Consider the following 17,676-nt stretch of genomic DNA (forward strand, 5'->3'; position numbering starts at 1 on the left):
ATCAATTAATCACAAACATCAAGAAACTCATCGGTAGTAATACCATAATAGTAGGAGACTTCAACACCCCACTCACAGCAATGGACAGATCATCTAATAAAAAAATCAACAAGGAAACAATGGCTTTGAATGATACACAGGACCAGATGGACTTAACAGATACATTCGGAACATTTCATCCTACAGCAGCAGAATACACATTCTTCTCCAGTGCACATGGAACATTCTCTAGAATAAACCATATACTGGGACACAAATCAGCCCTAAGTACAAAAAGATTGAGATCATACCGTGCATATTTTCAGACCACAACACTACAAAACTCTAAATCAACCACAAGAAAAAATTTGGAAAGGTAACAAATACCTGGAGACTGAAGAACATCCTAGTAAAGAATGAAAGGGCTAACCAAGCAGTTAAAGAGGAAATTAAGAAGTATATGGAAGCTAATCAAAATGATAACACCACAACCCAAATTCTGGGACACAGCAAAGGCAGTCATAAGAGGAAACTGTATAGCAATCCAGGCCTTTCTAAAGAAGGAAGAAAGATCTCAGATACACAACCTAAACTTACACCTTAAGGAGCTGTAAAAAGAACAGCAAATAAAACCCAAAACCAGCAGAAGACAGGAAATAATAAATATTAGAGCAGAAATTAATGCTATCAAAACCAAAAAAACAGTAGAAAAGATCAATGAAACCAGATGCTGGTTCTTTGAAAGAATTAACAAAATTAATAAACCACTAGCCAGTTTGATCAAAAAGAAAAAGGAAAGGACCCAAATAAATAAAATCAAGAATGAAAGAGGAGAGATCACAACCAACACAACAGAAATAACAACAATAATAAGAGAATATTATGAGCAATTATATGCCAATAAAATGGGTAATCTGGAAGAAATGGACAAATTCCTAGAAACATATATGCTACCAAAACTGAAACAGGAAGAAATAGAAAATTTGATCAGACCCATAATCAGTAAGGAAATCAAATTAGTAATCAAAAATCTCCCAAAAAACAAGAGTCCAGTGCCAGATGGATTTCCAGGGGGAATTCTACCAAACATTCAAGGAAGAGTTAACACCTATTCTCTTCAAACTGTTCCAAAAAATAGAAATGGAAGGAAAACTTCCAAACTCTTTCTATGAAGCCAGCATTACCTTGATTCCAAAACCAGACAGAGACCCCATTAAAAAGGAGAACTATAGACCAATTTCCCTGATGAACATGGATGCAAAAATCCTCAACAAGATATTAGCCAACTGGATCCAAAAATACATTAAAAAAATTATTCACCATGACTAAGCGGGATATATACCTGGGATGCAGGGCTGGTTCAATATCTGCAAAAACAATTAACGTGATTCATCACATCAATAAAAGAAAGGACAAGAACCGTATGATCCTCTCAATAGATGCAGAGAAAGCATTTGAAAAAATCCAGCATCCTTTCTTGATAAAAACCGTCAAGAAAGTAGGGATAGAAGGAGCATACCTCGAGATAATAAAAGCCATATGTGAATGACCCAACGCTAATATCATCCTCCATGGGGAAAAACTGAGAGCTTTCCCCCTAAGGTCAGGAATAAGACAGGGATGTCCACTCTCACCACTGTTATTCAACATAGTATTGGAAGTCTTAGCCTCTGCAATCAGACAACACAAAGAAATAAAAGACATCCAAATCAGCCAGAAGGAGGTCAAACTTTCACTCTTCGCAGACGACATGATACTCTATATGGAAAACCCAAAAGATTCCACCAAAAAACTGCTAGAATTGATTCATGAATTCAGCAAAGCTGCAGGATATAAAATCAATGCACAGAAATCGGTCGTATTCCTATATACCAACAATGAAGTGACAGAAAGAAAAATCAAGTAATTGATCCCATTTACAGTTGCAAAAAAAAAAACATAAAATACCTAGGAATAAATCTAACCAAAGAGGTGAAAAATCTATACACTGAAAACGATAGAAAGCTTATGAACATAATTGAAGAAGACACACACAAAAAAATGGAAAAAGATTCCATGCTCCTGGATAGGAAGAACAAATATTGTTAAAATGTTGATGCTACCCAAAGCAATCTACATATTCAATGCAATCCCTATCAAAGTAACACCAGCATTCTTCACAGAGCTAGAACAAATAATCCTAAAATTTGTATGGAATGAGAAAAGACCCCGAATAGCCAAAACAATCTTGAAAAAGAAAACCAAAGCAGGACACATCATATCCAAGACTTCAAGCTATACTACAAAGCTGTAATCATCAAGACAGTATGGCACTGGCACAAGAACAGACACTCAGATCAATGGAACAGAATAGAGAACCCACAAATGTATGGCCAACTAATCTCTGACAAAGCAGAAAAGAATATCATTGGAATAAAGACAGTCCCTTCAGCAAGTGGTGCTGGGAAAGCTGGACAGAGACATGCAGAAGAAAGAATTTGACCACTTTCTTACACCATACACAAAAACAAACTCAAAATGGATGAAAGACCTCAATGTAAGATAGGAAGTCATCAAAATCCTCAAGGAGAAAGCAGGCAAAAACCTCTTTGATCTTGCCCGCAGCAACTTCTTACTCAACACGTCTCTGGAGGCAAGGGAAACAAAAACAAAAATGAACTACTGGGACCTCATCAAAATAAAAAGCTTCTGCACAGTGAAGGACACACTCAGCAAAACTAAAAGGCAACCGACAGAATGGGAGAACATATTTGCAAATGACATATCAGATAAAGGGTTAGTATCCAAAATCTATGAAGAACTTATCAAACTTAACACCCAAAAAACAAATAATCCAGTGAAGAAATAGGCAAAAGACATGAATAGACACTTCTCCAAAGAAGACATCAAGATGGCCAATTGACACATGAAAAAATGCTCACCATCACTCATCATCAGGGAAATACAAATCAAAACCAAAATGAGATACCACCTTACACCTGTCAGAATGGCTAACTTTAACTACTCAGGCAACAACAGATGGTGGCGGGGATGCGGAGAAAGAGGATCTCTTTTGCATTGTTGGTGGGAAGGCAAGCTAGTGCAGCCACTCTGGAAAACAGTATGGAGGTTTCTCAAAAACTAAAAATAGAACTACCCTATGACCCAGCAATTGCACTACTAGGCATTTATCCATGGGATACAGGTGTGCTGTTTTGAAGGGACACATGCATCCCCATGTTTACAGTAGCACTATCAACAATAGCCAAAGTATGGAAAGAGCCCAGATGTCCATCGATAGACGAATGGATAAAGAAGATGTGGTATATATATACAATGGAGTATTGGGATGAGCACTGGGTGTTGTATGGAAACCAATTTGACAGTAAATTTCATATATTAAAAAATAAAAAATATATATATATACAATGCAGTATTACTCGGCAATCAAAAACAATGAAACCTTGCCATTTGCAACTCTGTGGATGGGACTGGAGGGTATTGTGCTAAGTGAAATTAGTCAGATAGAGAAAGACAAAAATCAAATGACTTTACTCATATGAGAACTTTAAGACACAGAACAGATGAACATAAGGGAAGGGAAACAAAAATAATATAAAAACAGGGAGGGGGACAAAACAGAAGAGACTCATATATGGAGAACAAACTGAGGATTGCTGGAGGGGTTGTGGGTGGGGGGATCAGCTAAATGGGTAAGGGTCATTAAGGAAACTACTGAAATCATTGTTTCACTATATGCTAACTAATTTGGATGGAAATTTTAACAAATAAAAAATAAAATTAAAAAAAATAAGAGAGAAAGGGGCTGAAGGTGTACTTGAACAAATCATAGCTGAGAACTTCCCTGATCTGGGGAAGGAAAAAGGCATTGAAATCCAAAAGGCACAGAGATCTCCCTTCAGAAGTAACTTGAATTGATCTTCTGCATGATACATCATAGTGAAACTGGCAAAATAAAAGTATAAAGAGAAAATTCTGAGAGCAGCTAGGGATAAACAGGCTCTAGCTTACAAAGGGAGACCCATAAGGGTAGTGGCAGACCTATCTACTGAAACTTGGCAGTCCAGAAAGGAATGGCAGGAAATCTTCAATGTGATGAACAGAAAAAAAAATATGCAGCCAAGAATCCTTTATCAGGCAAGTCTGTCATTCAGAATAGAAAGAGAGATAAAGGTTTTCCCAAGGAAACAAATACTGAAGGAATTTATCACCACTCAACCATCCGTACAAGAGATCCTAAGGGGGATTCTGTGAGTGAAATGTTGGAAGGACCACAAAGAACCAGAGACACCACTACGAGCATGAAACCTACAGACATCACAATAATCCTAAACCCATATCTTCCAATAATAACACTGAATGTAAATGGACTAAATGCTCCAACCAAAAGACATAGGGCATCAGAATGGATAAAAAAACAAGACCCATCTATTTTCTGTCTACAAGAGACTCATTTAGACTTGAGGACATCTTCAGATTGAAAGTGAGGGGATGGAGAACTATCTATCATGCTACTGGAAGTCAAAAGAAAGCTGCAGTAGCCATACTTATACCAGACAAACTAGACTTTAAATTAAAGACTATAAAAAGAGATGAAGAAGGGCATTATGTAATAATTATAGGTCTATCCATCAGGAAGAGCTAAGAATTATAAATGTCTATGCGCCAAATACGGGAGCCCCCAAATATATAAAACAATTAATCACAAACATAAGCAACCATATTGATAAGAATGTGGTAATTTCAGGGGACTTTAATACTCCTCTTACAACAATGGATAGATCATCTAGACAGAGAATCAATAAGGAAACAAGGGCCCTGAATGATACATTAGATCAGATGGACATGACATATATATTTAGAACTCTGCATCCCAAAGCAACAGAATATACTTTCTTCTTGAGCGCACATGGAACATTCTCCAAGATAGATCACACACGGGGTCACAAAATAGCCCTTTCATATAAAAGAATTGAGATCATACCATGCAAACTTTCAGACCACAATGCTATGAAGCTTGAAATCAACCACAGGAAAAAGTCGGGAAAACCTCCAAAAGCATGGAGGTTAAAGAACACCCTACTAAAGAATGAGCGGGTCAACCGGGCAATTAGAGAAGAAATTAAAAAATATATGGAAACAAACGAAAATGAAAAGAACATTGCAAACACTTTGGGAGGCAGCAAAGGCAGTCCTGAGAGGAAAATAAATTGCAATCCAGGCCTATCTCAAGAAACAAGAAAAATCCCAAATACAAAATCTAACAGCACACCTAAAGGAACTAGAAGCATAACAGCAAAGACACCCTAAACCCAGCAGAAGAAGAGAAATAATAAAGATCAGAGAAGAAATAAACAATATAGAATCTAAAAAAATGGTAGAGCAGATCAATGAAACCAAGAGTTGGTTTTTTGAAAAAATAAACAAAACTGATAAACCTCTAGCCAGGCTTCTCAAAAAGAAAAGGGAGATGACCCAAATAGATAAAATCATGAATGCAAATGGATTTATTACAACCAATCCCTCAGAGATACAAGCAATTATCAGTGAATACTATGAAAAATTATATGCCAACAAACTGGACAACCTGGAAGAAATGGACAAATTCCTAAACACCCACACACTTCCAAAACTCAAACAGGAAGAAATAGAAAACTGGAACAGACCCATAAGCAGCAAAGAAATTGAATCAGTTATCAAAAATCTCCCAACAGATAAGAGTCCAGGACCAGATTGCTTCCCTGGGAAATTCTACCAGACATTGAAAGCAGAGATAATACCTATCCTTCTCAAGCTGTTCCAGATTCATTCCTGGGCTGCAGGGCTGGTTCAACATTTGCAAATCAATCAATGTGATACATCACATTAATAAAAGAAAAGAACCATATGATCCTGCTAATTGATGCAGAAAAAGCATTTGATAAAATTTAGCATCCTCTCTTAATAAAAACCCTCAATAAAATTGGGACTGAAGGAACATACTTAAACATCATAAAAGCCATTTATGGAAAGCCCACAGCTAATATCATCCTCAATGGGGAAAAACTGAGAGCTTTCCCCTGATATCAGGAACATGACAGGGATGTCCACTCTCACCGCTGTTGCTTAACATAGTGTTGGAAGTTCTAGCATCAGCAATCAGACAACAAAAGGAAATCAAAGGCATCAAAATTGGCAAAGATGAAGTCAAGCTTTCGTTTTTTTTTGCAGATGACATGATATTATACATGGAAAACCAGATAGACTGCACCAAAAGTCTGCTAGAAGTGATACATGAATTCAGCAAAGTTGCAGCATACAAAATTAATGTACAGAAATCAGTTGCCTTCTTATACACTAATAATGAAGCAACAGAAAGACAAATAAGGAAACTGATCCCATTTACAACTGCACCAAGAAGCATAAAATACCTAGGAATAAACTTAAGTGAAGATGTAAAAGATCTGTATGCTGAAAACTATAGAGAGCTTATGAAGGTAATTGAAGAAGATACAAAGAAATGGGAAAACATTCCATGCTCATGGATTGGAAGAATAAATATTGTTAAAATGTCAATACTACCCAAAGCAATCTACACATTCAATGCAATCTGAATCAAAATTGCACCAGCATTCTTCTCGAAGGTAGAACAAGCAATCCTAAAATTTGTATGGAACCACAAAAGGCCCTAAATAGCCAAAGTACTATTGAAGTAGAAAACCAAAGCAGGAGGTATCACAATCCCAGACTTTAGCCTCTACTACAAAGCTATAATCATCAAGACAGTATGGTATTGGCACAAAAACAGACACATAGACCAATGGAATAGAATAGAGACTCCAGAATTGGACCCACAAAAGTATGGCCAACTAATGTTTGAGAAAGCAGGAAAGAATATCCAATGGAAAAAAGACAGTCTCTTTAACAAATGGTGCTGGGAGAACTACACAGCACGATGCAGAAGAATGAAACTAGACCACTTTCTCACACCATTCACAAAAATAAACTCAAAATGGATGAAGGACCTGAATGTGAGACGGGAAACCATCAAAACCCTAGAGGAGAAAGCAGGCAAAAACCTCTCTGACCTCAGCCGCAGCAATTTCTTACTTGACACATCCCCAAAGGCAAGGGAATTAAAAGCAAAAATGAACTATTGGGACCTCATCAATATAAAAAGCTTCTGCACAGCAAAGGAAACAATCAACAAAACTAAAAGGCAACCAACGGAATGGGAAAAGATATTTGCAAATGACATCTCAGACAAAGGGCTAGTATCCAAAATCTATAAAGAACTCACCAAACTCCACACCCGAAAAACAAATAATCCAGTGAAGAAATGGGCAGAAGACATGAATAGACACTTCTCTAAAGAAGACATGCAGATGTCCAACAGGCACATGAAAAGATGCTCAACGTCGCTCCTCATCAGGGAAATACAAATCAAAACCACACTCAGATATCACCTCATGCCAGTCAGAGTGGCCAAAATGAACAAATCAAGAGACTATAGATGCTGGCGAGGATGTGGAGAAACGGGAACCCTCTTGCACTGTTGGTGGGAATGCAAGCTGGTGCAACCACTCTGGAAAACAGTATGGAGGTTCCTCAAAAAATTAAAAATAGAACTACCCTATGACCCAGCAATAGCACCGCTAGGAATTTACCCAAGGGATACAGGAGTGCTGATGCATAGGGACACTTGTACCCCTATGTTTATAGCAGCACTTTCAACAATAGCCAAATTATGGAAAGAGCCTAAATGTCCATCAACTGATGAATGGATAAAGAAATTGTGGTTTATATATACAATGGAATACTACTTGGCAATGAGAAAGAATGAAATATGGCCTTTTGTCACAACATGGATGGAACTGGAGAGTGTGATGCTAAGTGAAATAAGTCATACAGAGAAAGACAGATACCATATGTTTTCACTTTTATGTGGATCCTGAGAAACTTAACAGAAGACCAGGGGGGAGGAGAAGGGGGAAAAATAGTTACAGAGAGGGAAGGAGGCAAACCACAAGAGACTCTTAAAAACTGAGAATAAACTGAGGGTTGATGGGGGGTCGGGGGGAGGGGAAAGCGGGTGATGGGCATTGAGGAGGTCACCTGTTGGGATGAACACTGGGTGTTGTATGGAAACCAATCTGACAATAAATTTCATATTAAAAAAAAAAAAACAACAACAAGTCAAGCTCATCCCTGTCTCCAGGTCTCATTCATGGTATTTTCCCCTTACCTAAACTGCCTTTCCTTCTTCTATCCTCCTATATGAATTCTACCCATCCCAAAAAGTCTTGATAATTCCCATCTCAGTCAAGAGATTTTCTTTAACAACTTGATTACCTTCACTTTAAAATACTAATCCAATGCTTTGGTTCTTCTTTATATACTGTCTTTGATTGTTTCTATTATTTTTGTGTACCAGCTTTGCCTCTCCAATTAGACTTTATAGTTTCTGAAGACAAGTCTGGGAACATAATGTTTATTAATCAGGAACTTGTTGTCTTAAATAAAGAAGAAAGGCAAAAAGAAGAAAGACTACCCTACTTCCTCAACTCCTCTGCTTTTGAAGCACTTTAGAGATGTGATCAAAATTCCTAACAGCCTTTCTGGACACTGAATGATTTATGACAAAGGATTCTTCTCTAATGAAAAGGAATTCTACTTCCTTTGGCAGTATAACCAGGCTTTTGGAAGCAATAGCAGAGACACAGAAAGGAAACAGTGCTTCAGTATTGGCTCTAGTCCTCCAGGAACTGAGAGAATAATAAATCCTTTCACCCAGTTTCAAATAAGAAATGTTAAGAAGCCCAGCCAGTAAAGGAAAGCTAAACTGAAAGCCTTTTCACTTCTCCTTGTTAGATTTTACTGCTTCAGTTAGGCAAGACTTGGAAGGATAAGTGTGGGAACTTATCTATAAAATCTTGGTGCTCCACTGGGGTAAGACAGATGCAGAATGTATTATTACTGTCTTTAAAATGAATTACATTATAAAGTTTCTGCAATTGACCTAAAAACCAATTAGTCCCCAAGTAGCCTGCAAGTTATTCTATTACATTTTCAGAATTATAACCCTCAAACCATTTGAAATATTCTTGAACATTGGTTCATTTGTTACATATTTATTCTAAAACATAAGCTCCATGAGAGTAGAATTCTATCTACTAATCTGCCTTATTTGCTCCATGTAGCCCAAGTGCTTAGATAAATGCCTGGCACAAAAATAGGAGCTAAGAAATAACTGCTGAAAGAATAAATGATAATGAGCAGCTTTCCAGTGACTCTAAGACTTTGAAGGGCTAACCACATGACTTAGTCCCCAAATACATTTGTTCCTTGCCTTATACAACCTTACCAAGCATGGTGTGTGAAATGGGGAAGGTGATGGTGGGCTGGCCTGTCATCCTCCAGCGGCTACAGAGGTAGGAGAGGTCTGTTCTAAGCATTTCTACTATCATCTTGTTGTCCAGAGCCAGGTAGAACTGTTGCTGGTCTATAAACTGAGAAAAAGAAGGAGAAAAATAACAGCTTAGAATAACTTACTCTTATAACTGTCAAATAATATTTTAAAGTACTCACATATTCACAAAGGTATATAACACATCACAGAGGCAACTATAATGCCTAATTCTTTCCAAAGAATCTGATAGTCAATTGGTACATATAATTTTTGACATTTTTACAGTGTACTCTAGTTTACAAAGTGTTTTCAAGTACATAATTTTATTTAATTATATAACAAATGAGTGATGGCTTTTCTTCTTTTAATAGATAAAAATAAGGCAGAGACACTAAGTGGATTAGCAAAGTCATATGGCTAGCAAATGGCAAGGTCAGAAATAGGATCTATGGTACATTACTCTTTTGTCTCTACCTCAGATGCACAATTTCAGATGTAAGACAACAAATGGGGAGCTTAAGCTTTCTTTCTGGAAAATAGTTTCTCCTCCTATACACACATATAATTGGGCTTACTATTATAATGTGGCCAATAACAGGCTAACAATATGTATAATCATGGCTGAAACAGTACTGACATTTTTGTTTAGAAGAGAATATCAATGTAAAAAGGGCCTCTGCCCAAAATAAAGAGAACAAAATTTAGTAACTAAGTAAAAGAGGTTATATTTTGTTCATAAAGAATAAATAGAATCTTATTTTTAACATTTAAAAGGAGTACTTTTTAAAAGTACTTCAACATTTATAAAATCCCTAGTCACTGTTTCTGCAACACATAGGACTACTCTTGGTAGCCACAATCACTTGGCATAGCTCTGTGCTGCAAGCTCAGTTCAATCCAACTCAACAAATATTTATTGAGCAACTTAATATGTGCAAGGCCCCATGAACTCTGACACCTGCCCTAACTCTAGTAAATGCTTTATTTCTGTACTGTTCGTCTTACTTCCATTCATCTCAGTGCATCTAAATCTTATTCCACTTACCTGTGGAGTGAAGGTAAAGATAGTTTTCCGAATGTCATAGAGTTTTGAAGTTCCAAGGACTCCCATGTGCCTATAGGGTCGTCCACTAAGTTTCATTCTACTGTTGCATCCTAAGATAGAGTTAAAAAATGCTCAAGATCTTTCTAGGGCACAAATCCAATGAGTAAACATTTTTTTTGTATTAGATTTACACTTCCTGATACAACAAACTGAGTTCTGTACCTCAAAGTTACTATCTGTATCATGTACAAGTTCATACTAAGTACTTTAGGGCTCTCCAAGAGAGTATGCATTTATCTCTGTTTTTTAAAAATGTTTTTAAATGTTTATTTATTTTTGAGAGACAGAGAGACAGAGCATGAGCAGGGGAGGGGAAGAGAGAGAGGGAGACACAGAATCCGAGGCAGGCTCCAGGTTCTGAGCTGTCAGCACAGAGCCTGACACAGGGCTCAAACCCACAAGTTGTGAGATTATGACCCGAACTAAAGTCGGGCGCTTAATCAACTGAGCCACCCAGGTGCCCCCATTTATCTCTGTTCTTAAAGAACTTTATGCTCTTATAAAAAAGTCACATAATCTACATGAGAGAAAAGAATGCACATGAAAATTAATAGTTCTACGAATGATAGAATTCTATTACCGATATTCATATGCTGAATTTCCTTAAATCCCATGAAAACTGCAAAAACTATATTGACTACCAAACTTATCAATGTAGACTATGCCTCAATAAAGCTGAACAAACCCTCATCAGCTTAAAGATGGCATACTAAACTGAAAAACTGAAATGAATTTACTTGGACTCCTTCAATTTAATTGACACATTTTAAATTCAATGGAACAACACAACTTATCCAAATAAGTCAAAATATTATTGTGTCTGATAGGAAATTTTGTGGAAATTTATACATAGAGTAAAATTCATTTGGCAGAGGAATATTTTTGAAAACTTAAGAAAGGGGAAGACTTGAACTATCAGAAAGCTACAAAAGGTGCAATTTTATTTATTTTTTTAACTTTTAAAATGTTTATTTATTTTTGAGAGAGAGAAAGAGAGAGAGACACACAGAGAGAATGAATCTCAATCAGGCTCCATTGCTGACAGCACGGAGCCCGATGTGGGGCTCAAACTCACGAACTGTGAGATCATGACCTGAGCTGAAGTTAGATGCTCAACTGACTGAGCCACCCAGGCACCCCAAGGTGTAGTTTTAGTGAAAATTTATATAGAATCTGCACATCTCTCTATAAATATTATGTATATGTGTGTGTATGTATGTATACACACATCCGCTTTATTTCCCTGATATGTCTTCTTTTTTATAGTTTAGCATTTTGAAATTAGAATCTGATCATTTATATCTATGTTACATGTAGTTGAATTTTTTTGTTTCTGAAAAGACAATTATTACATTAATACCTCCTACAATGAGGAAATAGTTCATTTATTCACACACTTTTTTCCCTTTTATAACAATAGCACTATACACAAAAAGCTTGTTCTCAACCTCTCTTTCTCCAAAATTTATATTAAATATCATTTCATGTCAGTACTGACAGAACTAGTACTACCTTTTTTTTATTGGAACTCATTTTTCTTGGGGATTTTATTTTTGCTCCTGCTTTATCCTAAGTATGAAACTTATCAAATATGCCACCTTTTAGTGTTGCTTCACTTTTAGGGACAGAACTAGAGAGCTGTCAATGCGTTGGGTCATATTCCAGGATTCATTCTGGAAAGTACACATTTAACTGACATTGATATCACAACCAGGTTTATCCACTGTTTATTCCATTTTTTTCTTTTTTATTGTAGTAAAAAATATACATAACCTAAAATTTACCATTTTACCCATTTTTAATTGTTCAGCGGTATTAAGCACATTCACAATGTTGTGCAACTATCACCACCGCCCATCTCCACAACTTTTCCATCTTCCCAAACTGAAACTGTGCCCATTAAACAATAACTCCCCATGTTCTCCTCTTGCCAGTCCCTGGAAATCATCACTATTTCTGTCTCCATAAATTTGCTTACTCTTGGTACCTCATATATGTGGAATCATACAATATTTGTTGCTTTGTGACTGGTTTATTCCACTTGGAATAATGTCTTCAAGGTTCATCCATTTTGTACTGTGTCAGAATTTTATTCTTTTTCAAGGCTGAAAAATTTCCCATTGTATATACACATCACATTAGTTTATCTTTTCATCCATCAATGGACATTATTTTCATTGGTAATTTCTTATAGTATAATATACATAATATACATGAAGTAAGTATGCTAATCTTAAATGTAAAAATTGATACAGTTTTACATAGTAAACACACAACCGAAATCAAGATATGGAACATTATCAGCACTGCAGAAGCCTCCCTTGTGCCTCTTCCCGGTTATTAACATCCCCCAGCTCCCAAAATTAACCACCATTCAAACTTCAATCACCATAAATAAGTAGTCCACTTTTTAGCTTTATATTAGTAAAATCATACAATATGTATTTTTTGGCATCTTGTTTTTTCACTCAACAATATGTCTATGAGATTCATCCATACGATGTATGTAGAATTAGTTCATTTGTTTTCATTGCTATATAATAGCCCAGTGTATGGATGTATCGTTTATCCATTCACTTGTTGATGGACATTTGAGATTTCCCGCACCCCATCCAGATTTTTGTTATTATAAATAAAGCTCCTATGAATATTCTTGTTGTGTTGGAGGTCCCATAGATTATCTCCAGGTTTGGTGATTCACTAGGATTCCTAGAACTCACTGTATAGCTGTATTAATGGCTAAGGTTTATTAAATCAAAATGACACAAAGCAAAACAGCAAAGAAAAAAGGCACATGGTGCAAAGTCCAGAGGAAACAAGCTTCTAAGATTCCTCTCCCAGAGCAGTCACATAGCAAATGCATAATTCCTCCAGCATCAAAATATGACAACACATGTGAAATGTTGTCTACCAAGGATGTTCATGTTTTTATTAGTGGTTGGTCACACAGGCACTCTCTGCACAGTACATACCCAAACTCCAGTCTCTCAAAAGGAAAACAGATATTCAGCATAAGCCATACTGTTTGTACAGTTTAGACACGCAGTAAACCACTGTTACCCTTAAGAGGATGGTGGACCCTCTTAAAATCCAGGTCTTCAAATGCCATCCAAGGGCCAAACTTACAAGCAGTTCTTTCTTTGTTTTTTAAGACTTTTTTGGGTAATCTTTATTTATTTTTGAGAGAGAGACAGACTGAGAGTGGGGGAGGAACACAGAGAGAGGGAGACATAGAATCTGAAGCAGGCTCCAGGCTCTGAGCTGTTAGCACAAAGCCCGATGCAGGGCTCAAACTCACGAACAGTGAGATCATGACCTGAGCTGAAGTCAGACACTTAACTGACTGAGCCACCCAGGTACCCCACAAGCAGTTTTTTCTAAGAATTGCATTCTCAGGCCTGTCACGCGAAGTCTTTTACTGCACAGTCCACCCCATTGGCTTTTGGCCAAGGTGTCTTTGTCAGTAGGTTCCCATGCAGTAAAGTAAGCCCAACCTGTAGTGTAATCCTCAATTATGCCCTCAGGGGTCTTAGATTTAGCCAGATAGAACCTAACATTACTATAATTATGTCTCTTCAACAGCCAGGTAACTTCCTCAAGTTTCTGTATTAACCTTTTTTTATCTGGCTTGAGGGATCAGTCCAAGCACAGCACCAGCCTGGCCTGTATATTGATGCTGACCTAAATGCCTTCCAAGGCTGAGGCAGTGCCAGGATAGTCAGGGTCACACACAAGTATAATTCCAGAGGGCATACGCAGTACTCTTGGACAAAAAGAGTTTACAAATGTTAGGGCATCACATACATTAATCAGGCAGTATAGGTTAACATGATCTCCAGTGGGGTCTCCCAGTGCAGGCCTCCTATCCTAGTGTTTCCAGTCCAGTACAAAAAGTTCAGTTCATTCTTTGATTTCAATGGGAGTGTCTCCTGAAGGAAACTGGATCCAAACAGTTTTGTTTCTTCATGACATCAGCTAATCTGCTTTGTGAGTGTGGATGACATTGGGAGGTGTTCTGCATAGAAGGTGTGGGAGCTGTGGCCACATCCTGCTATCTCCTAGTCAGTTCAGTCAGATGTGACCTTAGACTCAGCAGTCAGTTTGAATTCAAAGCACTCTTGGCAGCAGGTAAGAAAACATGTGGTTTTATTAGGAAGGAGAGGAATATTTCCAGGTATAGTCCTAAAAATCAAAGATGATTAATGCCCTTCTCCTTTACCCATGCCTCCCCAGGTGTCAGGATTTTGTTTTTTCTCCACTGTCACAAAACCTGTGTGTCTGAATTAGCAACCAGAATTTTATAATATTCTCTTCCTTCCATCCCAATCTTTTATCTGGAAGAGTTGTATACAAGAAGTTTAAGAGTATTTTCATTGGCAAACATTATTATACAGTTTAACCAGAAAGACATATCATGTCCAGGAATTGGTCAAGACGAAATTCTGAATTTTCAAATAATTAAAAAATGGGTTTTTGTACTTCTTACCACTTTCGTCACAATAATTTATCCAATGAGAAGCTTAGAAAAGATTACTCTCTTTCTGGGGACAGCTGCATTTAATAAGCAAATTGCCTTACTAAGGCTTGTGCATCAGGAGAAAGGGCAGTGGAGTTATCAATACATTTTTGTAAACTGGCACTAATCTGGAAAGCCAAACAGAACCACCAAGTCCCAAGGAGGGTTCAAGATTCCAATTTGTCAGGAGTGGGGGAGGGGTCACATTTCCTCTGATGTGCTCTCCCCCAATTTGTAGCTTTTGCAGAAATCAGAAGAATACAATCACTTTCTGTACCAGACATATAGAACCAATCAGCAGATCAATTTCAGATGGTCTGATCAGAGAACAAGCCTTTCCCTGTGGACATCAGCAACTGTCCCAAATGGTCCAGCCAGAACCCAGGATAGTTTCATAAATTTAGAGCTCCACAGGAGGGTGACCCAAATCTGCAATTATCTGAGTTCATTTAAAGTTCATTTTGTTAATTTGAAATTTGTTTAGCCTGTGCCTGCTTTCAGTTTGGCACATCTGGTGCTGAGGTGGGAACAGTCTATATGGTAGACCATATGAAGATTCAGTTGAGAGTCAGGTCTAGGCATTTAGGATCTGTGAATGCCAAATTAGGATGCCAAAAAAGTTAGTAGCTTTTCTTAGGCAGCAGCAAAGCTCGGATGCTGCAGGGTCAGTCAGCCATGGTATAAGTTCAAGTGATAAGCAAGACCTTCCTAAATTCTTTACTGTGTCTTACAGATTTATTTGCATTTTTGAAAAGTTTTTAATTCCAGTTAGCTAAGTTATATAAGTTTCAGGTGTACAATATAGTGACTTAACAATTCCATACATCAGCTTGTGCTCATCATGACAATCGCACTCCTTAATCCCCTCACCTATTGAACCCATTTTCTCATCCACCTCTCCTCTGATAACCATCAGTTTGTTCTCTGTACTTAAAAATCTGTTCTTTGTCTCTCTCTTTTTTTGCCTTTACTCATTTGTTTTGTTTCTTAAATTCCACATATGAGTGCAAATATATGGTATTTGTCTTTCTTTTCTGACTGAATTATTTTGCTTACCATTATACTCTTTAGCTCCATCCATGTTGTCACGAATGGCAAGATTCCATTCTTTTTCATGGCTAATATTCCATTATATATATATACATATATATATATATATTCCATTATATATATATATTCCATTATATATATATATATATATATATATATATATATACATATTACACACACACATATCTCACATCTATTTAAAGTTTTAATTTAAATTCCAGTTAGTTAAAATAATAGTTTCAGGTGTACAATACAGTGATTGAACACTTCCATACATCACCCAGTGATCATCACAAGTGCATTCCTTAATCCCCATCACCTATTTAACACATTTCTCCACCCACCTCCCTTATGGTAATCATCAGTTTGTTCTCTATAATTAAGAGACTGTTTCTTGGTTTTCCTCTCTTCCCCTCGCCCATGTTTATTTGTTTCTAAAATTCCACATTTGGGTGAAATCGTATGGTGTTTGTCTTTCTCTCACTTATTTAGTTTAGCATCATAGTCTCTAGCTCCACCCATGTCCTTGCAACTGGCAAGATTTCATTTTTATTTATAGCTGAATAACAGTCCATTGGATATATATACCACACATTCTTTATCCATTCATTGGTCAATGGACATTGGGGATATTTCCATAATTTGGCTCTTGTAGATAATGCTGCTATAAACATCAGGTGCATGTATCCCTTTCAATTAGTATTTTTGTATTTTTTGGGTAAATACCTAGTAGTGAGATTGCTGGATTGTAGGGTAGTTCTCTGTTTAACGTTTTGAGGAAACTCCATACTGTTTTCCAGAGTGGCTGTACCAGTTTGCAAGAGAGTTCACCTTTGTACACATCCTGACCAACACCTATTGTTTCTTATGTTGTTGATTTTAGCATCTGGTGTGAGGTGGTAGCTCAATGTAGTGTTGGTTTGTATTTCCTTGATGATGAGTTATTTCAGCATCTTTTTATGTGTCTGTTGGCCATCTGGATGTCTTCTTTGGAAAAATGTCTATCCATGCCCTCTGCACATTTTTAATTGGATTATTCATTTTTGGGGTGTTAAGCTATATAGGTTTTTTTTTTTTTACATATTTTGGGTACTAACTCTTTATCAGATATGTCATTGGCAAATAACTTCTCCCATTCTGTAGGTTGCCTTTTAGTTTTGTCGATTGTTTCCTTCACTGTGAAGAAGCTTTTTATTTTTAGTCCTAATACTTTATTTTTGCATTTGTTTCCCTTGCTTCAGGAGAAAAATCTAGAAAGAAGTTGCTACATCTGATGAAAAGAAGTTACTGCCTATGTTCTCTTCTAGGGTTTTTATGGTTTCAGGTCTCCCATTTAGGTCTTCGATCCATTTTTAGTTTATTTTTGTGTATGGTTTAAGAAAGTGGTCCATTTTCATTCTTCTGCATGTTGCTGTCCAGTTTTCCCAACACCATTTGTTGAAGAGACTGTACTTTTCCCATTGCATATTCTTTCCTGCTTTGTTGAAGAATAACTGACCATATATTTGTGACTATATTTCTCGGTTTTCTGTTCTGTTCTATTGATCTGTGTACCTATTTTTATGTCAGCACAATACTGTTTTGATCACTACAGCTTTGTAATATAACTTCAACTCTGGAATTATAATGTTTCCCACT

At 36.9% G+C, this 17,676-nt stretch overlaps 1 protein-coding gene across 2 annotated transcripts in view; it reads right to left on the bottom strand.

The window, feature by feature from the left end:
- The window catches only part of PHKA1 (phosphorylase kinase regulatory subunit alpha 1), a 155,457-nt gene that overhangs the window by 56,136 nt on the left and 81,645 nt on the right, over nucleotides 1-17,676 (bottom strand). For both annotated transcript variants that reach the window (XM_049643979.1, XM_049643980.1), the window contains exons 15-16: nucleotides 10,413-10,522; nucleotides 9,323-9,467 (exon numbers count right to left, since the gene is read on the bottom strand). In XM_049643979.1, the coding sequence (XP_049499936.1) occupies nucleotides 9,323-9,467; nucleotides 10,413-10,522 (255 nt within the window). The remainder of the gene's footprint in view (nucleotides 1-9,322; nucleotides 9,468-10,412; nucleotides 10,523-17,676) is intronic.

The sequence above is a fragment of the Panthera uncia genome, chromosome X, assembly GCF_023721935.1.
Source record: "Panthera uncia isolate 11264 chromosome X, Puncia_PCG_1.0, whole genome shotgun sequence".
In the NCBI taxonomy this organism is placed as follows: Eukaryota; Metazoa; Chordata; class Mammalia; order Carnivora; family Felidae; genus Panthera; species Panthera uncia.